The sequence below is a fragment of the Anolis sagrei genome, chromosome 5, assembly GCF_037176765.1.
Source record: "Anolis sagrei isolate rAnoSag1 chromosome 5, rAnoSag1.mat, whole genome shotgun sequence".
NCBI classification, from domain to species: Eukaryota; Metazoa; Chordata; class Lepidosauria; order Squamata; family Dactyloidae; genus Anolis; species Anolis sagrei.
The window spans coordinates 155,103,557-155,128,785 of record NC_090025.1 but is presented as its reverse complement, the minus strand read 5'-3'; the positions used below and the strand labels follow the sequence as shown (position 1 = coordinate 155,128,785).

The window sequence follows — 25,229 nt, the reverse complement described above, 5'->3', positions numbered from 1 at the left end:
AATGTGGCATGGCACCTGTCGGAATTAGCACGTGTACGATTACACTACTAGTTTGTTGGAGCAACCACATCCATTCCGGCATTTGTCTGTCTCACAGATTACGACAGCAATCAATCTCTTAACTATGAGAAAAAGTGACATAGGGGGCAAACTTGTTAGTGTATAGCAACAGAAATAAGGAATCAACTTTCTTGCATTGAAATGCCTATTTACGTTATATGATTATGCTGTGCAGTTATACATTTACTAATGTTTAAAGTTCTGTAAGACTCAGTAACATTTATTCTCATCAGATTTTTCTAATACAGAGAGCAGTTGATCTAATTTCCTTCCCATGACAGCAGAAGAGTCAAGTACTATGCAAATGAAAGTTGGAGGAAAAAGATGAGATGTCTGTTTGTTAAATGCTAATTCAATTTTATGTCTTATCTAATTCCCAAATGAAATGAAACTTCAGTATCTCCCAACTATATATTCATTATTTCTTCTTTTTGCCTCTTCTCCATCTGTGTCTTGCATATCACTCAAAATTTGGACTGTACATTCTGTGCGGAAAAGAATTGTTGTTTTTTGCTTTTGTTGTTTTGCAACTGCAGCAGGGATTGCGGCCTTCTAGATATGGTTGAACAGTTCTAGCTGGCAGAGACAATGATGCGGTGCAGCATATCTGTAGGGTCACATTTTCCTTACTCTGTACTATATGATGATGAGCATGATGAGCCCTTTCCTCATATCATATATGTGTTCTGTGTGTCTGTGCTCTCAGATTGCCTGTTGACTTGTGGAGATCTCATACATTCCATAGAATTTTCTTATGTTGGTGGTTTTGCCAGACCTTCCTCTGAAATACAGCCAACAGCACTTGGTATTCATTGGCAGTCTCCCATCCATGTAGCATGATCGCTCCGGAACGTCCCCTCTCAAGTAACCGAGCTAAACCAGCCCCTTGGTTCACCGAGGAGCTGGCAGCGATGAAGCGAAGGAAGAGGGTTCTAGAGAGCGTGTGGCGATCGGACCCAAGCGAGTCAAACCGAGCACGGTTTGTGTCCTTTTTGAGGGCATATGCCGCGGCAATAAAAGCCGCAAAGAAAATCTTCTTTGCGGCCACTATTGCGTCTGCAAAGAACCGTCCGGCGGAGTTGTTCCGGGTTGTCAGAGGCCTTTTAACTCCCCCGACTGGTGGGAGCCCTGACAACTCGGCAACGCGCTGTGAAGCATTTGCTCGGTTCTTTGCAGACAAAGTCGCTTTGATCCGTTCTGGGCTGGACGCCACATTAGATGCAGTCTCCGTGGATGTGACACAAGCACCTGCTTGTCAGATTTTGTTGGATTCTTTTCAGTTTGTGAAACCCGAGGATGTGGACAAGGTACTTGGAGGAATGAGACCCACCACGTCCATCCTAGACCCCTGCCCATCCTGGCTTCTTAAGGAGGCCAGAGGGGGATTGGCCGAGTGGGTAACAGTGGTGGTTAACGCCTCCCTTCGGGAAGGCAAGATTCCAGCGAGCCTAAAACAGGCTGTTATAAAGCCGCTGTTGAAGAAACCATCACTTGACCCCACTAAATTGGACAACTTTCGGCCTGTTTCCAATCTTCCCTTCTTGGGCAAAGTCATGGAAAGCGTGGTGGCCTCACAACTCCAGGTATTCTTGAGAGACACGGATTATCTGGATCCGGCACAGTCTGGTTTCAGACCGGGACATGGTACCGAGACGGTCTTGGTCGCCTTAGTGGATGATCTGCGCCGGGAGCTAGACAGGGGGAGTGTGTCCCTGTTGGTGCTCCTGGACCTCTCAGCGGCCTTCGATACCGTCGACCACGGTATTCTTCTGGGGCGCCTTGCAGAGATGGGCCTCGGGGGCACTGCCTTGCAGTGGCTCCGGTCATTTCTGGAGGGTCGTACTCAGAAGGTGTTACTGGGGGACTCCTGTTCAACGCCGCAGCCGTTGACCTGTGGCGTTCCTCAGGGCTCCATCTTGTCCCCCTTGCTGTTTAACATCTACATGAAGCCGCTGGGTGAGATCATCCGGAGTTTCGGGGTGCGGTGTCACCTGTACGCAGATGACGTCCAACTCTGTCACTCCTTCCCACCTGCTACTAAGGAGGCCGTCGAAGTCCTGAACCGGTGCCTGGCCGCTGTAATGGTCTGGATGAGGGCGAACAAACTGAAATTAAATCCAGACAAGACAGAGGTACTCCTGGTCAGTCGCAAGGCCGAACAGGGTATAGGGTTACAGCCTGTGCTGGACGGGGTCGCACTCCCCTTGAAGGCGCAGGTTCGCAGCTTGGGTGTGACCCTGGACTCATCGCTGAGCCTGGAGCCCCAGGTTTCAGCGGTGACCAGGGGAGCATTTGCACAGCTTAGGCTCGTGCGCCAGCTGCGCCCGTATCTTGGGAAGTCTGACTTGGCCATGGTGGTACACGCTTTGGTCACATCCCGCCTCGACTACTGCAACGCTCTCTACGTGGGGCTGCCCTTGAAGACGGTCCGGAAGCTCCAGCTAGTCCAGCGCGCGGCAGCCATGTTGTTAACGGGAGCTGGACGCAGAGAGCATACAACGCCCCTGCTGTCCCAGCTCCACTGGCTGCCGATTTGCTACCGGGCCCAATTTAAGGTGCTGGTGTTATCCTACAAAGCCCTAAACGGTTCCGGCCCAAAATACCTTGCAGACCGCATCTCGGCCTACGAGCCCACGAGGGCCTTGAGATCATCCGGGGAGGCCCTTCTCTCGGTCCCGCCTGCCTCACAGGCACGTTTGGCGGGGATGAGGGAGCGGGCCTTCTCGGTGGTGGCCCCCCGACTGTGGAACACCCTCCCTGCTGAAGTTAGACAGGCGCCCTCCTTGATGGCCTTTCGTAGGGGCCTGAAAACATGGCTCTTCGAGCAGGCCTTCAACTGAGTGTATTGAATGACAATGGAATGAACTAGGACTACGAATTTTGGCTATGACCCCAGGACTTGACGAAGCGGATTTTTAGTATAAGTATATGTTATGTTGTAGTTGTCTGGTTTGTTATCGTCACGGCTCACTGTATATTGTCTTTTTGTTGTTGTTCACCGCCCCGAGTCGCCCTCGGGCTGAGAGGGGCGGTCAATAAATGCAAGAAATAAATAAATAAAATAAATAAATAGCAACCAGAGCTGACCTTGCTTAGTTTCCATAGATCAGTGTTTCTCAGTGTGTGGGTCCCTGGGTGTTTTGACCTTTAACTTCCAGAAATCCCAGTCAGTTTTCCAGCTGTTAGGATTTCTGAAAGTTGAAGGCCAAAACATCTGGGGATCCACAGGTTGAGAACTACTGCCATAGATTATGGTTATTCTGTAGTGAAAATGTCACTTAACTCACACATAAGGGACAGTGTTGTTTTACATATTCCAGAGTTCTTCCCTAAAACATTAAAAACTGCTTGTAATATTGTGTTTTTGAAAACTCTTGTTCAGCTCAATCCCTCATAGATTGAATTCCAGTTGGGCAGTAAAGCAGCAACTATGAGTGTGTTTTCCTCTACAGGAAAGGGATTTTATTTATTTCTCCTTCTTCCGCTAACTCATATCCTTCACTTCTTTCTCATCTTAATCTTCTTCCTGTGTACCCATTGCAGCAACATTCTCTAGTGTCGTTTGTTTGCCCTATTTTCCTCAATGGTTACATAAAGAGAAAGGTCCTTTCTCGCACGTGTGTGTGTGTGTGTGTGTGTGTGTGCGCGCTATTTATGAGAGGGATTCTCAAAATGTTCTGTTTGTTCAGGGGGGCAAATGAATGTTGAATGTAAACTGTAAAGCAAATGTGAAAAATATAACATTTCAAAAATAAGTGTCATTATAATAATTGTGCTGAGGAGTAAGGGGAAGGGTTTCTTTGCTCATCATCTGAGTCAGGAGCAAGCCTAGATCAGCAGTCTGACACGGAGGAACCCACCTCTGCAGAGCAGGAGCAGCAGCCCCAAGGAGATAAGGATACAGGGTCAGGGCGGGACCAGGACTTCAGGAAGCAACTCAGGAACTAAGTATTCCAGCTAGGCTGCAATTGAGGACTGATGCCATTCAGCTGAGGAGATCCAGTCCCGGTCAGTTGGCTGACAGGAGGGCTAATCGGTGGGATAACTTGGGAAAGTGGCATAGGTAGCTGGAAGCTGGATCAGTTATAGTGCTGGAAGCAACATTCGTGAAATCATTACAGCCTGAATCTCTGCTGGTGAACCTTGATGTTGGTGTGTGGAATAGGTTTTGGCTTGCAGCCTCAGTGTTGATGAGACTTTTTGGCTTTGAACATTTTGGAATTTGGAAACATTTTAGAATTTGGACTACTCTTTATCTCATCCTAATTTTGGGTGACTGCTGTGGATGAACTCGGACTGCTTTGAACATTTTAACAATAATTTAATGGACAGCACTCTGTGTGTTTATGTCATGTCCAACTTACAGCAGCCCTAAGACTAAACTTTTCATGGGGGTTTCATGGTGAGATTTGTTCAGAATGGGTTTGCCTTTGCCTTCTTCTGAGGCTGAGCGATTGCAACTTGCCCAAGATCACCTAGTGCAGTGATTCCCAACCTTTGGTCATCCAGTTGTTTTGGTCTTCAACTTCCAGAAATCCCAGCCATCTTATCAGCTGTTAGGAATTGTGGGAGCTGAAGTCTAAAACACCTGGATGACCAAAGGTTGAGAACCACTGACCTAGTGGGTTTCCATGGCTAAACAGGGATTTGAACCCTGGTTTCCAAACCTTAGTCCAGTACTCAAACTAATACACCACACTGGCTCATGCGTATTCAGTATTGCAATGCCTATCAGAAATTACCTGGCAAGAATAAGCATCTCTGTGTAAAAGGACTGCAGAGGTATACCAGGCAAAAGAGCAACAAATGTGTTGCTATTAAATCCTCTCCATATCAACACAGACCTGAAGAAAGTTCTTCTCTGGAGTACTATGTACATGTTTCCCTTAATCTAGACTAAAAGTACTTTATGCAGTCACTCTACTGATCTAGGTCTGGTCTGTGCTTAGATAAGAAACCATAATGTATTCCCAAGTTTACCACTTTAACTTCTGCAGTGGCAGAAAAATGTGGCCAAGTAAACACTAAGTACATGCATCCCTAGCTGTGATTCTTGCTACCTTCAGGTTGGGAGAGGAATGCAAGGTTCTCATTTCAAGACGGTATGCTGTATGTGGTCAAACCTTCCTTGGGTTCAGTGTTTAAAAGCACGTTTCATAATGGTAGAGCTTGGATACAGTCCTGCTACAGTAAGCAATTCTAAGTTCCTTTTGAAAGAAGTGTGCCTGAGTTGTCTGTTTATATAATTGAACATTTTAAAATTTGGATAGTTGGAATAATATGATGGTTCATTTGGGCCATCTAGTGGCCAAGAGCAAACTGGATCATAAATCAGTTGCACTATGTAACAAAATTTGAAAAATGTTCTGGGTTGCTGTGAGTTTTCTGGGCTGTATGGTGATGTTCCAGCATTCTCTCCTGATGTTTCAGCCACATCTTTGGCAGACATCCTCAGAGATTGAGGGGTCAGTTCGAAACTAGGCAAGTGGGGTCTATATATCTGTGGAATGTCCAGGGTGGAAGAAAGAACTCTTGTCTGTTGGAGGCAAGTGTGAATGTTGCATTGGCCAACTTTAATGGCCTTGCAGCTTTAAAGCCTGGCTGCTTCCTGCCTGGGGGAATCCTTTGTTGGGAGGCGTTACCTGGCCCTGATTGTTTCCTGACTGGATTTCCCCTGATTTTTGAGTGTTAGTCTTTATTTACTGTCCTAATTTTTGAGTTTTTTAAATGACCTGTTCCTGTTTGAAAGTGTTATTTTCTGTTTAATTGTGTGGTACTTATTTTGAAAGAAGTCATACTCCAGAAACTTCTTTTTGTTGCTGCCACAAACTATGTTGGATTGGTTGAGAGACTATGAGATATTCATTGAAAACCTATAGAAAAATGTGCTACAAAAGTTTTTGCAGTTTAATAAACTTTTTCCATGTTTTTTTATAATGGAACCAATTAGGAAATGACATTTATAACCCAGGAACAAAAATTGTGATACATAATGTTAATAATTGCAGTTTTTTTAAAATTTTGTTAGAGTGTTCTGTATAATTATATAAATGAAGGGCTTTGAATAAGAGTCCATAGCAGCAAAACTAGGTAATTTGATGCAAGCCTTACTGAACACAGTGAAACTTACATCTGACTCTATCGTGCAACATGATTGTTTTTTTTTTAAAAAAAATAAGTTTAATAAACTGTGGAGTTTTCTCTGACCTCAGTGAAATTATAAGGGAACCAGTTCTCTGGTTATTTGTAGGTCCTCGAGCACAATTCTAGGGTCAGCTTCCTGAAGAAGTATCTTCTTGTGTTTTTTAAAAAGTTTTTTTACAGTTTTTTTTCCATGCGGAAGATCCACTCTAATTGAGGAATGCAAAAGGTCCCAATGCCACAGAGTACCTCCACTGTAGATCTCAATGGGGAGTCATGGAGCCAAACTCTTGAAGATACTGAAGTCTTACTATGTGGATACATATTTAAAATCACACCCATGTACTGTGCTTGTTCACTGTAATGAGATTACTTTGCTTAGCTCTTCTGTGTTTTTCTCTCACAGATTATTTGAAAAATCTTTTGGAAGATTCAGCAGATTTCAGAGACACACAAGGTAATTGCTCTATAGTTATATATCTAGATAAATGAAAATGCAATTCTTTTTAAAACTTAATTTGTCATATTTGGTAGGCATTTCTGACATGGGGTTAGATCCAAGGTTAAAGGAAAATCTACTTTTGGCTCCCTCTTTTCCCGCAACTCTTTGCATTCTTAAAAGTCTGCTTTGAGAGATTGGGGGATATTCACAGTGTGGAAAGGATCATGAGAAGGAACTAGGGAATGGGAACATGGCATGCTATCCACAGTTGGCAGATCAAAAGACAGCCTGGCAAAAAGAAGAATCTTAGAAGAACCCTCCACCTTGTGCAACTATGGAGTAGAACAAACAACTCTGCATCTGTATGCTTGCCCACTATGCTCTGCCTCACGCACAGGGGAAGAACTGTTTAAAGCTACAGACAATGCAATCGCTGTTGCCCATTTTTGTCTAAAACTATTTAGCTCCTTGTGCTCCCTTTATTTTATCAGTTTTAAAACTTATTTATTTATGCAATGCTTTTGACATGAAATAAATAAATCTGCCTAAAAAGGGAAAAAGTGTACTCTCAGCCAGTAAACCATATGGGATATCTGCTTATTACTAGGGTCTTTGTGAGTGTTCTCCCTCTTGCCACCTCCTCCCTTCCCCCCCACCCCCCATCAAACTCATTGAGGGGAAAAAATCAAAATGTGATGATGATGTTAATAGATTTATTTCTTGCACTCCTCTCCTCATGGCTCAAGTTGGGTTACAGCATTACTAAAGCATAAACAAACATATAATCATTATAAAAGACTCTGTAAACACATATATTAAAATGTTTTTACATAAAACACATATTAAAATACGCAAAACAAAAATTAGGCATACAGTGATGGATTTGTCACTGTCCCCATTTCCACCAAGGTAGAAGTGGGTATCTGGCAGGAAAAAACATTTGGTTTTTGAGGATTTTGGTTTTCCAGATAAGAGAGAATCAACCTGTATTGAAGTGTTGGGATAAAACTTCTGGTTCTCTTATACCCCTTCTACACTGCCATATAAAATCCACATTATCTGCGTTGGACTGGATTATATGGCAGTGTAGACTAAAAGAATCCAGTTCAAATCAGATAATGTGGATTTTCTGCTTTGATAATCTGGATTTTATGGCAGTTTAGAAGGGGTCTAAGTGCAAAATAGAGTTGCCAGTAGGTGAAATTAAAACAAGCAAACCGGAAGCAATGTGTAATTGGAGGATCTGAAAATTGACGCAGGCTGGATCTACACTGCCATATAACACGGATTATTAAAGCAGATCATCCGCATTATCTTATTTGAACTGGATTATATGAGTCTACACTGCCATATAATCCAGTTCAATGCAGATGGTCTGGATTCTATATGGCAGTGTAGAATGGGCCTCTGGGAGCGAAAGTCAGAATGCTTTTGGAAGCAGAACAGTAGGAGCTGTTTAAACAAATAAAACTTGTTTATTTTGTGAGCCATATCAGATGTCCTTCTTTTGCAAAGTGGCAAACAAGCAAGTCTGGAGTTGTATATATTTTGCATCCACAATAGGTTGAGGAAGTTAAAGTAATTGGAAGATTTTTATGGCAATAGTGTAGTATACCTTAGGCACACATTCATTCTTCCACATCAAGTAAGCCCCCACCCAAACAAGTTTATATTTAATGTCCTTTCCTGTAAAAGTGTGTTCCCATTCCATCTGTTTTTTTAGAAATGGCAGCTAGGAAACCTATATTTAATTTCATGTTGCTGTTAGTCTCACATCTTCCAACAGCTGTTAGTTTACATGTCAGAATGTGTCTCTTTCTATGGGCCAGCTAGGAGGTTAAGATCATCTGGGGAAGCCCTGCTCTCAGTCCTGCCTTCTTCTCAGGTGCAGTTAGTGGGAATGAGAGCTAGGGCCTTCTCAGTGATGGCCCCTCAGTTATGGAACTCCCTCCGTAATGAAATTAGATCAGCCACCTCCCTCCTGGCCTTCAGGAAAAGGCTAAAGACATGAATGTGGGATCAAGCGTTCAGTTAGTAAACCACGAGAGAAATATAGAATAGTGCATGACAATTTAGAATGGTCTTGGAGTATGATTTCAGATAATGTGATTTTAGATAGTGTTCTAAAGTTTGATGTGTTGGTTTTTAATGATTGTGTTAATATATCTGTTTATTTTACTATATTTATTAATGAGACTTCAAAACCAGGAGCTCCGATTTGTTCTGCTTCTAACAACAAAGAATCATAAGTCAAAGATACAGTTTTGGATGTCATGCTACAAAATAATGGATAGAGGACTTTGACTTGTTTTGCTACTTTTTCTGGAAGGAGAGCTCAAGTGGGGAGGAATGAACAAAGATGCTCCAGCAGATTTATTCATTTACAATACCCAAATTTCTAAAGAATTCAAAAGAATTATGCTTATAATGATATTTTAATATAGCCATGTGTTATCCTTAGTACTGCTGTGTATTAATATGTGTTATCCTTAAAACCGGCATGTATCAATATGAATCCACAATTCTGTTTTGTTTTTAAGGTGCTCTTGCTATTGTCATAGAGGTGGCTAATCATGCCAATGACATTATGAAACAGGGTGTAAGTATGATCTTAACTATGTACTCCACCATGATTTTAAACCTTTAAGTGTAGGAATATTAGCATTTTAGAACTATTTGAGATATTTCTCTCCCTGTGTATATATCACAGTTGGAGCTTGCTGTGTAGAAACCAGAACCAGGCTGAAAGCTACCTCTCAGAATTCTTGTTTGGGGAACACACAGCTGGTCCATTCACTTTTCATTTTCAAAATGTTTCTAAAGCCTAGTTTTGTAAGTGGATTCTCCAAGTAATATTGTATAATTACCTGCAATATTGAAAATACATATAAAATTTTCAAGCCCTAATATGTACAAAGGTTATCCAGAAAGTAAGGTTGAATTTTTTTTAAACAAAAAGGAATGAATATATTTTAATAAAACTTACATGAATTGTAGCATAGGTATTACATTATTTTTTCCACATAATCACTATGCATCAGTATAACTAGTTTTTTGATGCCTGTGTCATAGAAGTCTCCCGTCACCTTTTTCAGCCAGTTCTTCACTTTGATTTTTACCTCCCTCTCCTCATCAGAAAATTGTTTCCACCAAGGTGTTTCTTCAATTTAATGAACAGATGATAGTCACTGGGTGCAATATCAGGGCCGTGAGAGGAGTGGCTTAAAACATCCCAACCAAATTTGTTGCATGAATGGTGTGCGGACGCACATTGTCATGAAGGAGACAGACTCCCTCCGTCAGCATCTCGCAACGTTTGTTATGGATGGCTCTGCAAAGTTTCTTCATGGTCTCACAATATACTCTGAGTCGGTATCCATTTTGCCTCATGTTGTCTTGACATTATGTCCTCTCCATAAACTGAAACAATTTCGTGTTGAATTGTAGCAGCTTTCATACCCTTAGCATTTAGGTAGCGTATCACAGTGCAAACTTTGCACTTGGGGGGAACCGGAATGAGGGCACTCATCTCTAACATTCACCACAACGCCTGTTCATGAGCTACTGACAACTGGCACTGCTCATTCACTTCTGCTGGCTTCCCACTACACAGAAGTGATACCGACTTTCCCCAAGAAAATTCCCCACAAGAGCTATGTGCCTTGTAACCTTACTTTCTGGATAACCTTCGTAATTCTTAGTTTGTAGCAACTCTTGTTGTATGTCAGGTTTCATGAAAACATCTCTTCCTTGAATATTGGCTTCAGTAGTACATACTAATACATAAAATATGAAAGTATGAAAGTATTTCCCATAGTTCATTCAGTTAGTTGTCTGGCTGTCTTGTGTTCAGCTAGGACTTTATCTATGCAACACTTCCTATGCTTCTTTGTTTACAATGGCTTTATACCTTCACTCTCTAGGATAACTTTCAGAAGCTTATGCAAATACAGTACAGTTTAAATGGCCACCATGAGATTGTGCAGCCAGGAAGGGTAAGTTCACCAATGGGCTATGATAAGAGGTTACAGGAAAAACAGAGCTTCAAGTTTGCTTTTTGTGATTATCTAATGTGCCAATATAATCTAAATCAGTGGTTCCCAACTGTTGGTGCTCCAGGTGTTTTGGACTTCAGCTCCCACAATTCCCAACAGCTGGCAAGATGGCTGGGATTTCTGGGAGTTGAAGTCCAAAACACCTGGAGGACCAAAGGTTGGGAACCACTGATCTAAAAGAAAGAGAGAAGATACTGTAATTAAGTATGCAATCTTTCTTGTACTGAAGACTGATGCTGCCATTGTATAAAGGGGGGGAAGCACTTTATCACTGCACTGTGGCCTAGACAGACACAGGCAGTCCTTGTCTCCCTCCATATGTTGTATCTCGTTTTGCTAAACTCTGATGCCTGAAATTGAGTTTCTTTTTCCCTTTTTCTCCATATGGTACTGTGTGTTGAATTAGCAGATTCTTTCTCTTTTGACTTAACAATAGTACCATCATAGTTATTCAAGTTTATTAAAGACCTAAACTTTTTAAATAAGTCCCTCTATTGTAAAAAGAGCCCATTCTGACATTTACATATCTGCTTGAACATCCAGGTTTTCTTAAAAGAAGGAACATTGATGAAGCTGTCCAGGAAAGTTATGCAACCACGAATGTTCTTTTTGGTAAGTTGCCATGAACATTTTTTACATGCCTAACACTAGAGTGATTTCATAATAATTCAGCCAGTACGCTACAAATATAATTTGGCAACTGGCAATAGCCAACATGGGGATGGGAGCCTTCAAGAGGATGTGTCCCATGATGCTATTGAGGCAGAAAACAAACATGGGTTGACATATTAATAATAATAAGAACAACAGCAATTTTATTTTTATATCCCGCCACCATCTCTCCAAGGGGACTCGGGGAGGCTTACAAAGGGACAAGCCTGAAAATTACAAATAAAACAAATTAAAGTAAAATCAACAGTAGCAATTAAATAAAAACATATCACAATCTCAAAGTCACATCATAAAAACCGTATCATGGCAGAGAGAAAATCGAGGTTGAATGGTAAATTGGCCACCATCTGTAATTTCCTCTATCCTCTTCTGTACAAACAGAAAGCTTTATGTGGCGTGTACACATTAGTATAGGTAAAGGTTTCCCCTTGACATTAAGTCTAGTTGGTGTTCATCTCCATTTCTAAGCTGAAGAGCCAGCGTTGTCTGTAGACACCTCCAAATCATGGGGCCAGCATAACTGCATGGATTGCTGTTGCCTTCCTGCCGAAGCAGTACCTATTGATCTCACATTTGCTAGGTTGGCAGAAGCTGGAGCTAACAACATGAGCTCACCCCGCTCTGCAGATTCAAACCACTCACCTTCCACAAGTTCAGCAGCTCAGCGGTTTAACCCACTGCACCACCGTGGTTTCCTAGTGTATACATTACTGTACGTTAAATACACTGTGATTTCAGCATGTTACATTGGCCTGAATCTTCGATTACGACACCAGGAGCCCTGGGTTTGAGTAACCTCTCAGCAATGGGCATGCTGTGGGTGACTGTGGGCAAATCATACTCTCCAGCCTCAGAGGAAGACAAAGGCAAACCCATTGCCAAGAAAACGCCGTTATAGGGCACCATTAATCAGAAGTAACTTGAAGGCACAGAATAGCAAAAAGGAACATTTCAATTAATTTTCAAAACCTTTCTGTTGCAGTTTAATGATGCTCTCCTGTATACAACTCCTGTACAGTCTGGAATGTATAAACTCAACAATATGCTGTCACTGGCGGGAATGAAAGTGAGTGAATGAAATTTCTGCCATTATCACATTTGGTTATGTGTCACTCCTGTAGTGATGCCGGTTCTCTAACAAATGCTGTTGTGTGCCGAATCTTTGTTGTGGAATATAGTTTTAGTTTACTATTAAACATTAATGGAGCTTTCAATCTTTTTCATCTGAGAAGAAGGAAAGAAACTGCTATTCAGTTTGCTGTATTACATTTGCACCCTAATTTTCCACAAGAAGCTTGGATCACAATACATGATCTTTCCTTTAACCCTCACAGCAACCCTGTGAGCAGACTGGGAGAGAGAGAGAGATTGACTCCAGGTATTCCCAGTAAGTTACATCTTAGTGGAAAGTTGGCCTTTTATATTTCTGTTCTCAGTTCAATGCAATAGCCACTATACCAGGCGTGGGCAAACTTTGGCCCTCCAGGGGTTTTGGACTTCCACTCCCACAATTCGGCTGTTAGGAATTGTGGGAGTTGAAGTCCAAAACCCCTGGAGGACTAAAGTTGCCGATTTCTGCACTATACCAAAATTTCACACACATATAGATTCGTTACTATACAAGATATCTAAGAGATAATTACAAACATGCAAGTCTTTTCAAGACAAGAGTTTGACAAGATAGTGGGTTGAACACATGCAACTTCAGTTCTGTGCGCTTCAGTTTTGAAGTGCATGGATATGTGCAGCTAGTTATTTCAGTAGCTTTATAAATGCTCTGAAACAGTGTGCTAGGATTGATATAGTTAAATCCCTTAGAGATATAATTTACATTACATTTGTTATTTAATCTCTTAGATTAAAAAGTAACCATTTTTTGAAGCTCAACCTTTTCAATACCTTACCATTGTTTCCTTCATTGCAATATCTATGTTTTCTGTAAATATTGTGCTGCTCTGTTGTACTTTTCATATTCCCTTGCCAAGCTTTTTGAGATAACTAGATGATAGAACCTTTTTCCTTTCTGACTGACCTGTGTATTCTGCTTCTTTCGCAGGTTAGGAAACCAACCCACGAAGCTTACCAGAATGAACTTAACATTGAAAGTGTAGAACGGTCCTTTATTTTGTCTGCAAGGTAAGTTATAAAATTATATTTATTTGAGAAACACAACACTATCTCCATTATTTTCTGCTCAACTTATGGACATTTACTCCCTCCCTCCCCAGTTCTGCTACAGAAAGAGATGAATGGTTAGAAGCTATCTCTAAAGCAATTGAAGAATATACAAAGAAAAGAATTACTTTTAACCCTAGCAAAAGTCTGGAAGAGGTAGGTTCTCTCTTTGTTTAGAATTTCTCTCTTTCTCTCTCTGTATGTATATGATTGGAACTACAACATACTTGTTCATATGTTTTAGACTACATATTTATTTCACAATGCCTAGCTGGTCCAGTCCAACAGATCTACACATATTTCTATTATTTCAGGATTGCTGTAGTGCTGCATTCTTGCAAGGAAGAGGGTTAAACTAGATACCTTTGTGGTCCTTTTCAATCCAAAGACAATATTCTTCAATTTCCTGTGAGGTGGAATGGATAACTGTATGTTTGCTTTCTGTTTATAGCCATCCTTTGGGTCCAACCTATCTTTGAGACCGCAGCTCTTTCTATGAACCATTGCAGGCTTTGAGATAAGCAGGGGAGGCCCTTCTCTTGGGTCCACCACCGTCTCAAGCGCGGTTGGTGGGGACAAGAGAAAGGACCTTCTCTGTAGTGGCATCCCCAAAGAGATTAGGTTAGCCCTCACCCTTGACTCCTTCCGATCCGGCCTAAAAACATGGATTTTTAAGCAGGCTTTTGGCCTCAAGTAGGCTGAAATAGACCCATGTGAAGTTGACACTTTGGGACTTGTGATTTGAAGACAGCTAGTTTTAACTACAGATGGTCTGCATTATAAACTGTGTTTTCATTTTATTTTATGTGTTAATAGTAGTTTTTATAACTTTTATATGATACTGTTTTTATACTCATGTACTGTTTGTGTTATATACTACACTTGTAGTGCCTTGTAAACCGCCTCGAGTCCCTCTTGAGAGATAGTGGCGGAATATAAATAATTTATATTATTTATTATGCTGTAGCTATCATATTACTTTAACAGAATCTTTTAATCAATCTTTATAATAATAAATAATAAACTTTATTTATACCCCGCCACCATCTCCCCAACGGGGACTCGGGGAAGCTTACATGAGGCCAAGCCCATACAACAAATTACAATAAAATAAGATACAAGTTACAATAAAATAAACAACATTAATAAAAGCATGTACCAGTTTCTTAGAGGGATGGGCTCTTCCTTGAGAGGTTCAGTTCTAGCTTTGGATATCCTGCATTGATTAGAAGATTGATCTAGAAGGCCTACAAGGCAACATCTAGTTTTGTGATTGTATGATGTTTAACAAGGTAACTTCAAGAAATACCCCTGAAATATGCTGTTCTTTTTTTGATGTAATCATGAATATATGCATGAGGGCCTTCTGTCTCTGTGAATCTCTTTCCTATCCTATACAACTGTATCTATCTTTTATTTATTTACCGTTTTTATATTCCGCCCTTCTCACCCTGAAGGGGACTCAGGACGAACCACAAAACATACATAAGTGGCAAATATTCAATGCTGTGTTATATGCAACAAGACAGACTACTGTACATACAGAAAGGCATTTATTTCGGCTTTACCATCTTTGACATCTTGGCGCCTTTGTGTTCAGTTCCAGCCACAACGGGGTGCTGTCGCTCCATCTCCCTGCCAAAGAGCTTTGTTCGTAACTTTCTTCTTTTTGATCGAATTGCCGGCATTCCTTATGGGTACCTTAGAATACCACTTTGCTATTTTTAAGTGGTACCTATTTATCTACTTACATTTGCTTTCAGACCACTAGGGAAGCAGAAGCTGGGCTAAGGCCAGGAGCTCACCCTGACCCGGGCTTTGCACTGGCAGCCTTTTGACTGAAAAGATTGACTACAGCTGGCGGTTCAGCCTGCTGTGCTAAAGCCTGGCCCATCTCTTCCTGTCTGTCTGTCTACCAACCAATCTGTCTATCATCTATCACATTTTTCTTCTGCCTTTCTTTTAAGGGCTTTAATCTAGCATACATAGTGGTTTTCCTCATATTTATCTTCACAACAACCATATGAGGTAGGATTGGCTAAGAGATAGTAGACTCCTGCAGAATCAACCAGTGGGCATCACATATTGGGGGTGTGACTTGAGTCTCCCCAGTCCAGGATCAATGCTGATGAGATAGATACACAAACATGCATACACACAGATATAAATTAACGATTTTAATTAATTTATTGGTTTTCACTGTATATTTTTAATAAGTCCCATAAGAGTCCCCGGTGGCGCAATGGGTTAAACCCTTGTACCGGCAGGACTGAAGACAAACAGGTCTGAGGTTCGAATCCGGGGAGAGTGTGGATGAGCTCCTTCTGTTAGCTCCAGCTCCCTATGTGGGGACATGAAAGAAACTTCCCACAAGGATGGTAAAACATTAAACATCTGGGTGTTCCCTGGGTAATGTCCTTGCAGACGGCCAATTCTCTCACATCAGAAGCGACTTGTAGTTTCTCAAGTTGCTCCTGACACAAAAAAGTCCCATATTTAATTCTCTGTTAATGTTTATATACTTTAGATTAAAAATTTATACATTGTGCGCTTTTTAATGTTAGCCGCTTTGAGTCTGCTTCCTTGAGAGTAAAGCAGGATATGAATACTACAAAGCAATGAATATAATAATATGGTCCTAAAAACTATATATAATTTTTTTAAACTGTAAACATGCGAGTTTTTTTTTCCAAATTGATAATCCTTCTCTTTCTTTCTTTCTTTCTTTCTTTCTTTCTTAGGCAGACCCAGAGAAAGATCAAGAAGATAGTCCTGTAGGGTCAAAGGCTCCAATCTGGATTCCTGATACAAGAGCTACTATGTGTATGATTTGTACTAGTGAGTTCACGCTGACGTGGAGAAGACACCACTGCAGAGCATGCGGGAAGGTTAGAAACATTTCACAGCCATACTACATCTCAATCATGGAAAATATTAATTTTAGCCTGTTAGCAAGCACTGAAATTTTGATAAGATTGTATGGCAGTTTAATGATATTTGCTGTAACAAATAACTATGTACAAAATGGCTTCAGACTCTAGAATAAATATCTGTTGTTTGTAATAGAGGTCACTGTAAACAGAAAGTTTATCAAATATTAGGCAATCCAATGCTTATTACTGTAGCAAAGAACTAAAGTTTAGTATTGCAGTTAAGCTAAACCATACATTGTATTTCTTAGTAAGAACTGAAATAGAAAAACAAGCCTCATGTCTGTATCCGCCATATCTGACCTCTAAAATATTTAATTTCCAAGATGGTTGAATATCTAATGCTAAACCATCAATATCCATAAGATGAATATAATTTTTGGAGTACCGTATCTCATTTATAAATATTTATTCTAAATAGAATAAATAGTTGTTGCATGAAATCTAATTATATTGAAGCATGCAGTTAAGTAATCTAAAAGAACCGTTCAGAAAAATGTTTCTTTTTTCCAGGTAATCTGCCAAGCTTGTTCCTCAAATAAACATAGATTAGACTATATGAAAAATCATCCTGCACGAGTATGTGATCATTGCTTTAAAGAGCTGCAAAAGCAGGGTAAGGACATTTTTTTGCTTAACTTGCTTTTCGTTTTTGCTATGTTCAGTTCAGATTTCTTTTCAGGGGCTATAATCCCTGAGACAGAACTTACTTTATTTCATTGCGTCTCGGAGCAGAATTCTTTGAGGATTAAGTGGAACAGAATTAAATTCACAAAGGAAAAATGTTCTGTGTAACGTATATTTTAGTCTTCACTTTGGGGTTCTTCTGAGATGAAAATGTATCTTTTCATTGTTGAAAATGTTTTGTATAAGTACAGCTTATGTAAGTTTAAGTTGTATTTTGCAATCACTTCTTTGATTTATATGGATGACAATGTTTGTAAAAACTATATCCATTTGAGATAGGTTTTTCAGGAGATCTAAAGCCAGTTTAAACAGCTGCTCACAGTAAATAAAGAGCAATACTCAGAAGATGGGAATTCCTGACAGGAAACAATCAGGGCCAGCTAACACCCCCAACAAAGGATTCCCCCAGGCAGAATTAAACTGCAAGGCCATTTCAATGCTAACCAACCTGTCCAATTGCAACATTCATACCTGTCTCAAACAGACAAGTTCTTTCTCCCATCCTGGGCATTCTACAGATAGATAAACCTCACTTGCCTAGTTTCCACCAGATCTCACAACCTCTGAGGATGCCTGCCATAGATGTGGGAGAAACGTCAGGAGAGAATGGTTCTGGAACATGGCCATACAGCCCAGAAAACTCACAGCAACCCAGTGATTCCAGCCATAAAAGTCTTCGACAACACAGTTGCCCACAATTTTGCAGATACTGTGAATTGTTAAAAAGACAAATAAATATGTCTTCAAACAAAGGAGTCCTGAACTCTATCCGGAAACGAAGACAACTAAACTGGGTCTATTGTACTTCGACCATAACATGAGAAGAGATGACTCAATAGAAGCTGAAGTTCATTTCAAAGCTGTTAACAACAATAACAATAAAAATACTATTCGAGACAAATGCATGGTTAGCCTTTAGTATTCGCAATAATTAACCCAAAAGCTGAAATTTCTGTTTGTATGTAACACAAAACAAGTGAAACATTTTTCTCCCATTTAGATCATTTCTGCACAACTCCTAAAAATGGTTCTCCAGTAAACCACAAATCTCCATCTAGTGCCTTATCCACAGTGTTGCATAGCATCCCTTCAGGAAGAAAGCAGAAAAAGATTCCAGCTGCTCTCAAAGAAGTATGTGCTACATATTTTTAAAGTTATTTGCATTGCAGAAAGTTTATAGTGACTCTTTAGTAAATTTCTTAGCTGGGGATGGGAAATTTCATTAAATTATAGAGTTGGATTGAGACCACAAGGGCCATCCAGTTCAACCCCATTCTGCCTTGCAGGAACACACAGTCAAAGCACTCCCGACAGATGAGCCTCTGCTTGAAAACCTCCAGTGAAGGTTTTGAATGGAGCAGAATACTTTATTTTGGCCATTTAAAATAGAATGTTATGGAATGTATGTATTTACTATAAAGTAATCTAGGCACACTCCATGCTCACTAACATTTGTCCTTTCCTCCTATTTTAGCTCTTTATATTATATTGCTTATTTCCCCCTTAGTTTAAAAAATTAATATCTGGATAGCATTGCAGTTGAAACTCTTATCTATCTCTTGAGCTGAATGTAAACATTCACTGTTAATGAGAGATCAAGTTCCCTGGACTCTTTTTGTGCCTGAAACTCGTTCTCTGAGAATCTTATAGAAGTTTGTGGTAAACAGAGAAAAAGAAGACCCACAAAAAACTCTATATGATTCTGTAGGCATATTTTATGCAGTGTGTAACTTTTAAATGGATGGCACTCAACCATTTCATTAAAATAGTCCTGGGTATTTATTGCTCATTTGAGATGTTCTGTTGCAATTGAGTTGAATATTTTTCATGTTCAGTTTGCTAGGTGGTATATTATTACTTTATACAATTTGATGAAAAGCATTCCTGGAATCTTAGAACTGTTTCCATGCCTGGTTACTGAAAAAAGCAGCAGACGTCCTGCAGAATTTCCAGACACTAATTATTTATCTAACTTAAATGTGTTTATGTTCAAGTGGTTTCTGTATGAATCCTCTTAGCACTGCCTTCAATTTCTGAGTTACTTTAATTTTTGATGTCTGTTTAATGTCTCCTGGGAAGTATGTTACGTGCAGTACCTGCTATATGCTGTCTACACAGAACATAGATGTCAAAAAGTTGAATGTATGGCTTAGCTCAGCTCTCCCTGCTTAGTGCCAATTAATTCTTCAATCCTTCTCAACAGTGATAGCTTACACTGAACATTTTTTACAAACCTCTTGGTTTTAATAACCTCCTTATTTATGGCCACAACAGGCTGCTCACACTGAATCATATCTACAATTCAGTTTTATCATCTTTCTGTGGTTTCTGTTGATGCTTGGTGAATGGGGATGATGAGATCTGTAGGGAAGGCTATTATGCAGCTTTAACATAGTTGAGAACCATTACATTGGGAGAAGGATGTATTTAACAAAAGTTAGAGCAGTGCTTCTCATGTTAACTGATATAGGGGACTACAGTTATCCTCTCCAAGATTGCCAGGGACCAGTACCTTATTTGTGCCATTGGCTGCAACTGTTTATTTCTTTCTTGGAAACTCCATGGAGCAGTAGCCAGTAGTTTATAGGCCAGCACTGATCTACAGACCACCACTTTGAGCAGCACTAGGACTGAATACCCTGATCAGGCATAGAATCATAGAGTTGGAAGAGATCTCATGGGCCATCCAGTCCAACCCCCTGCCAAGAAGCAGGAAAATCCCATTAAAGCCCCCCCCCCCCCACAGATGGCCATCCATCCTCATTTAAAAACCTCCAAAGAAGGAGCCTCCACCACACTCTGAGGCAGAGAGTTTCACTGCTGAACAGCTGCCACAGGAAGATCTTCCTAACGTTCAGGTGGAATCTCCTTTCCTGTAGTTTGAAGCCACTGTTCCGTGTCCTAGTCTCCAGGGCAGCAGAAAACAAGCCTGCTTCCTCCTCCCTATGACTTCTCCTCACATATATGTACATGGCCCTCATCATGTCTCCTCTCAACCTTCCCTTCTGCAGGCTAAACATGCCCAGCTATTTAAGCCGTTCCTCATGAGGCTTGTTCTCCAGACCCTTGATCACTTAAGTTGCCCTCCTCTGGACACATTCCAGTTTGTCAACATCTCCCTTAATTTGCGGTGCCCAGAATTGGACACAATATTCCAGGTGTGGTCTGACCAAGGCAGAACAGAGGGGTAGTATGACTTCCCTGGATCAGACTGTCAGAATTGGCTTCAGCACTTTATTAATCTCTATTTTCCACTTACAATCTTGGGTTGCTCTGATTAAATGCTTGTTCAAATTTCCAGCCCCACTGAGAGCAGTGGAATGTTCTTCCAGTAGGGTTCCATCTTTAATGTGAGAACAGTGGGGCGGGGTGGTGCTTTATGTATTTTGCTGAGTTTGTTGAGAAGTCAGTGGTTGGCATAGAAAAAGATCATAAAAGGATGTAAAAGATGAAAATAGGAATATAAAAATGATAGAGCAGAAGGTAAGGAAAATAAAAAGCACTGAGCAATGTTGAAAGAGAAGTAGGAAAGTTTCTAGATACTAGGATACAGATTTACTTGTAGTAGACACAAGCAGGTGGGTGATTTATCCCAGGAATTACTTTGGGAAGATTGAAACTGAGATTATGTGCTTAATATGTAGTTTCTCAAACTCTGCTCCTCCAGATGTTTCAGACTTCAGCTCCCGCAATTCCTAACAGCTGGTAAACTGACTGGGATTTCTGGGAGCTGAAGTCCAAAGCATGTGGAGGAGCACAGATTGAGAAACACTGGCCTAAAAAATTAATAGCTGGGTTATTTTGATATATTTAATAAATCTGTCGGTCTTTCAATTTATGAACAACATATCTTCTCTAAAGTGTCCCCTGCAAGCCCTTTTTTTCTTTTTAATACTAAAAAATATATATTTCTGTGAAACCAAGCCTTCTGTTTCTCTGACAGTATTGTCCCATATACTTTAGAAATCCACATTCTGATCTGAGTATTAAAATCTAAGTGTTTTAAACTAGACCAATATGCTAAATAGAAGTATTATGAGACAGTGAGGGAGGTTGCTGGTGAAGAATGTAATCATCCTATGCACACTGACCTGGAAATAAGCTCAACTGAAGTTTGTGGAGTTTATTTCTCAGTAGATATCCATATGATTCTATTATTCTTCCTCATTTTAATAGAAAAGTGTAGTAGTTTCAGTGGTGGACTAGGACATCGGAAGATCAGGGTTTGAATCCTTGCTTAGCCATGAAAACCCACTGGATGACCTTGAACACGATGCTGAAGTTAAGAATTAGATTTATGAGAGGAAGAGAAAGAAATATAGACAGAGCACTGCTCAGTTTGCTCATGCACAACTTTCACTCTGAAAGACAATACTCCAGACAGGGAACAATTTATTCATTTACCAGTGTGCATACCATTTTTTTTAAAAAAAGAGCAAACAACATTAAAATTATTTTGGATGTCTAGCTTGGAGTCCGTGTGTCTGGCTCCACTCCTGCAGTTTTAAAAGGCCAGACCAAGTTGCCAGATAATAAAAGATGCAAGATGCAGACAATAAAATGTATTGACGAATGACTGGTAGCCTACTGTCTGACAGTACCATATTTTCTTTAATTGTAGGTATCTGCCAGTATAGAAGATTCTTCAATGAGCGGCTATTTGTACAGATCAAAGGGTAGCAAAAAGCCATGGAAACACCTGTGGTTTGTGATAAAAAATAAGGTGCTATACACATATGCTGCTAGCGAGGTAAGAAATCAAAACTTGCGTGTCAAGCTTATAGAGAACGTTTCATAGAGAAATGGGAGAAATGTTGGGGTTAAAGTTAAAATCTGAGGTCAAGTTTTGACACATATATTTGAGAAAGTCACTACTGAGTTTTTTCAAGGACTGATATGATGATGAAAAGTGCCTCTGACAGCACAAAACAGTAAAATGGATTTCTACAAAAAAGCTTAATGTTTAGACCTCTAAAAAGTTCTTGCTTTTTATTAGCTCTTCACATCAAAGCTAGAATTTCTCAGAAAGTGGATGTTTTGGAACTAAAACCTATTCATTAGAACAAACTATGACAGACCTATTGAATCAGTGTGATTTACTTATGCGTCTACTCAACATTCAACAATTCACCCAATTGATTTCCTCTACTTATTATTCCTGATGTTGTTATTATTCCTGATGTTGTTTGTTACTTTGTAAGGCACTGAATGTCTGTTTTTCTGCAGTAAACCGTTCTGAGTCCTTCGAGAGAGAGATGCGGTCTAGAAATAAAGTTTTATTATTATGTCTGATAGGACTTAGACTATAATCCAACTATAAATAAGCAGCAAAATGAATGAATAAAAGAGGTTAAAACTAGGCTTGTGCAGTTTGGCTGGAGGGTGATCCATTTTTGGTATCCAAATTTCATTGGGTACCCAGGTCCGTTTTTGGGAGGCTCCCGAAAATCAGCTAATGAAAGAAATCTGTTTTTGGCTAGGCAGCCAAATGATCCGGCCCACTGGCGGGAATGGGGAACTTACGAAGTTTCCCTTTCCATTCCTGGGATCGTTTCCTTTCAAGGGGGCCTGGGTTTGAGGAACTGTGATAAGGAAGCATCCTTCCTGGGCTCTTTTTCTTTCTTCCATTCAAGGGAGTCTGGGCTTGAGCAGCAGGGTTAAAGAAGCACCTTTCCTGGACTCCTTTCTTCCTTTCAAAGGAACCTGGGTTTGAGGGACATGTTTAAGGAATCATGCATTACATGCTCCCAAATAGTAAGAGAGAAGCAGCGCCTGGCAGCCACGTGGGCCGTTTCGACCGAAAAAAACTTGGTGGCTGAGCCCTTACTGTTATGGCCAGTTGAACAAGCTGGATAGGCCGAAGGGAACTGACCAAACCAAACCTGTGCACAATCCTAGTTGAAACCGGAGGTTCCCTCTACTCGTGGAAGTGTTCTTTGGGATCCATTCCAAAAATTGCATTAAGTTTGCAGGAAATGTTTTGGGTTTGTTTGGGTTTTTAAATACACAATTGCAACTATAGCTTACTGTTCAGGTGGTCGAAGCTATATCATGTCTCACTCTAGATTATTTTGGAAAATTAGGATGTAGCTGCTTTGGAGAGCCAGCCTTTATTGGGATTTACAGTTGCTGAAGTCAAAGATGAACACTTAGATTCTAAAGTTTTCCACCTGATGCACAAAAATACTTTGTTTTACATATTCAAAGCAGATGATCCCCAGTCAACACAAAAGTAAGTTCCCATTCTTTGATTAAACCTTGCATGTTCAGTAGGGTTTAGGGATTATATACAAGCAGTTTTGAGTTATATTATTTATCTGCATAGTTTTTCTTGTTGCACAAGCATGATTTCACCAACCCATATTAAAACAGGTCAGTATAAATCACAGGAGAATTTATGACCACTATTGTTGGTCTGCAATGTCTATCAGTATAACTAGATAAAGAGGAGAGATGTTGCAATCCAACATCTGAAGGCTCACACATTGCCTATTAAGTCATAGAACAAGATCTCACAAACCCATTTTTCAGATGTAGTGCAAAATAAAGAGATGTAACTGTAGAATGTGGTTTCAAACAAACTTTGTCCAGGATCCAGTCATGTACTTCTGGATCCCTGCAGTCGCCCATCCCTCGTATTCTGCTCATCCTAAAATTTATTTCAGAATGCTCTGAAATCCTTTAAAAATGTATTTAGCATGACAAAAAGCTACAGTGGGAGATAAAGACCTAATTTAATGGACATAGGAATGGAACAATGGACAACGAATCTGGATCATGTTTCTGATGATGAGACGACAGTGAATGGTTATTTTAGTAGTTGTTTATTAATTGTGTAATATGTAGGTGTTAACTGTTTTTATACTGTTGCATTGAATTTTGCTGCTCTTAATTGTTGTGAACCGCCGTGAGTCGCCTTCGGGCTGAGAACAGCGATATATAAGTAAAGTAAATAAATAAAAGTAAATAAATAAATAATTCTGCTGGTATTGTATTTTATATGTTTCCAAACACATAGATATCCACCATTTTAACTTGAGAATATTGAAAACCATTTAATAACAGCTGCAATGTGGTTTTGATTAAATGGTACAATTTCTCACTAATGGTAAACTGAATGGGGTAACAGAACATGCTAATGGAAGTATTCAACTAAAAATCATTTTATTTGATTTCCCACGGGGAGATAGGGCAGGATATAAATAAAGTTTTTATTATTATGTGGTCACAAGAAAGTAATATTTCTTTTTTCCCAACAGGTGGATAGAAGCTTTTCAAGAAGCCACAATATTGTAACTTGGGTGACGGTGATCTTCGTCTAAAGAAAAAATGTCAAATGACACAAGTTCATATTATAGGAGATTCAGTGAATTTTGTAAACATGAACCAATACAGTCCTCGCTTGTACATTGGAGTTAGGAGACCTTGCCTCTTTTGTTCAGGCACAGTAATTTTAAAAGTAATGTGTATACTTGTCTTTTGTCATACAAAAGGTGTTATTTATTAAACTCTGCCACTGTTTTATTTAATGGTCAAAATCATTTCTGAAATTCACATTGAATTCCATAGTGTCCTTGACCTTGGATTTTTTTACTTTTATGTTGTTGGTTCAAAAAACTAGTTTCTGCACGGTTGTCATCATTAGTGTCACACCTGCTGTTGAATTTCTTTTTGACATAAAAGCACATTCATTTTACAAAATCTATTATAAATTTACAGAAATGTTATACACTCTGTCATGATGTAAGGTGAATTTATAATTTATCTGAAGCTTTTATATATTTAGAAACTTGCCTCACCTTTCAGTTGTCCTGACATGGCAGAAACAGTCCCAATTAATCCTTTATTATCCAACATTTTCAGGTGCTTTTTAATACCTCAGTTTTTGACTTAGAATCATAGAATCACTGAGTTGGAAGAGACCTCATGAGCCATCCAGTCCAACCCCCTGCCAAGTAGCAGGAAAATTGCATTCAAAGTAACCCCGACAAATGGCTATCCAGCCTCTGTTTAAAAGCCTCCAAAGAAGGAGCCTCCACCACACTTTGGGCAGAGAGTTCCACTGCT

General features: G+C 40.0%; 1 protein-coding gene across 1 annotated transcript in view; it reads left to right on the top strand.

The window, feature by feature from the left end:
* The window catches only part of FGD6 (FYVE, RhoGEF and PH domain containing 6), a 72,540-nt gene extending 47,854 nt beyond the window's left edge, over positions 1-24,686 (top strand). The window contains exons 9-21 of the mRNA XM_060777302.2: positions 6,608-6,658; positions 9,184-9,242; positions 10,567-10,638; positions 11,242-11,310; positions 12,353-12,436; positions 13,427-13,506; positions 13,599-13,701; positions 16,287-16,433; positions 16,989-17,091; positions 18,163-18,293; positions 21,784-21,912; positions 23,246-23,394; positions 24,422-24,686. Of these exons, the coding sequence (XP_060633285.2) occupies positions 6,608-6,658; positions 9,184-9,242; positions 10,567-10,638; positions 11,242-11,310; positions 12,353-12,436; positions 13,427-13,506; positions 13,599-13,701; positions 16,287-16,433; positions 16,989-17,091; positions 18,163-18,293; positions 21,784-21,912; positions 23,246-23,394; positions 24,422-24,458 (1,214 nt within the window). The 3' untranslated portion in view covers positions 24,459-24,686. The remainder of the gene's footprint in view (positions 1-6,607; positions 6,659-9,183; positions 9,243-10,566; positions 10,639-11,241; positions 11,311-12,352; positions 12,437-13,426; positions 13,507-13,598; positions 13,702-16,286; positions 16,434-16,988; positions 17,092-18,162; positions 18,294-21,783; positions 21,913-23,245; positions 23,395-24,421) is intronic.
* The last annotated feature ends 543 nt before the right edge of the window (positions 24,687-25,229 follow it).